The sequence below is a fragment of the Nestor notabilis genome, unplaced genomic scaffold (assembly GCF_000696875.1).
Source record: "Nestor notabilis isolate BGI_N333 unplaced genomic scaffold, ASM69687v1 scaffold25474, whole genome shotgun sequence".
NCBI lineage: Eukaryota > Metazoa > Chordata > Aves > Psittaciformes > Psittacidae > Nestor > Nestor notabilis.
The window spans coordinates 18,006-18,909 of NW_009925519.1; the positions used below are offsets into that span (position 1 = coordinate 18,006).

At 55.5% G+C, this 904-nt stretch overlaps 1 protein-coding gene across 1 annotated transcript in view; it reads right to left on the minus strand.

Annotated features, from left to right (window-relative positions):
* The window catches only part of ISM2 (isthmin 2), a gene marked incomplete at its 5' end in the record, with an annotated part of 3,432 nt that extends 2,533 nt beyond the window's left edge, over positions 1 to 899 (minus strand). Inside the window, 2 exons of the mRNA XM_010013110.1 lie at positions 20 to 389; positions 750 to 899. Of these exons, the coding sequence (XP_010011412.1) occupies positions 20 to 389; positions 750 to 899 (520 nt within the window). The remainder of the gene's footprint in view (positions 1 to 19; positions 390 to 749) is intronic.
* Between the last annotated feature and the right edge of the window lie 5 nt (positions 900 to 904).

Below are 904 nucleotides of genomic sequence, written 5' to 3' on the forward strand. Positions count from 1 at the left end.
TGCACCCGAGAGGACTCACCGTAATTATATTTGTCCTTAAAGATCCAGTTCTTCTGCCTGGGCCACTGCTGATCCCAGTCACCTCCCACTCCACTGAGCATTGACTCCTCCTCATACTCTGTTGTGTAATCTTCCTCCTCCTCCTCTTCCTCCTCCCTGTCACCTACATCCAGGTTGTCATCCTCTTCTTCCTCCTCCTCCTCCTCCTCATCCTCTTCTTCCTCCTCCTCTTCCTCCTCAGTGGGGTCAGTGTATTCCCAGAAAAGAGGCCAGAAGAGGTCCTTGTGAGACAGCCACTCAGGGGATGTCAGGGACCAGTCATTACTTGTCTCCTTCAACAAGTCCATCTCCATCTCAGCCTGAGGATCATCCACCACTTCGATGGTCACCTGGAGGCCAGATATAAGGCAGGGCAGTGAGCCGGGGCACAGTCCTCGGACTGACCTACCAGCCCACGCACTGATTCCCAGCATGAGAGGCCAGAGATGCCATCAGAAATTGAAATCACCCTTGTAGAAGCATTTGCTCCTGCTCTACAGAGGGGCTGTGGGAGCAGGGAAAATGCCATGAGCAAATTTCTCTGGCAAGGACCCAACTATTTGCATCTGGTAGTTACCAAGAAGACAGATGGCAGTGGCCACACTGAACTCACTCACGAGATGTTTCCTCTTAGGGAACCAAACAAAGCTGGGGAGCACAGGCAGTGCTTGCCCACATCCCCTCATAGCCGGCACAAACCTGCTCCCTACCTGGATGTTGGGGTTCTGGGCACTCAGGTCCATGTTGGCCAGCCCTGGCAAGCTCTGCAGGTCCAGCATGAAGGGCAGGTTCTCGTCCTGGCCAGCACCGCTGGGCTGTGGCACCACGGGGCTCCTGGCAGGCTGCTGAGCCACCCCTCGGCGCC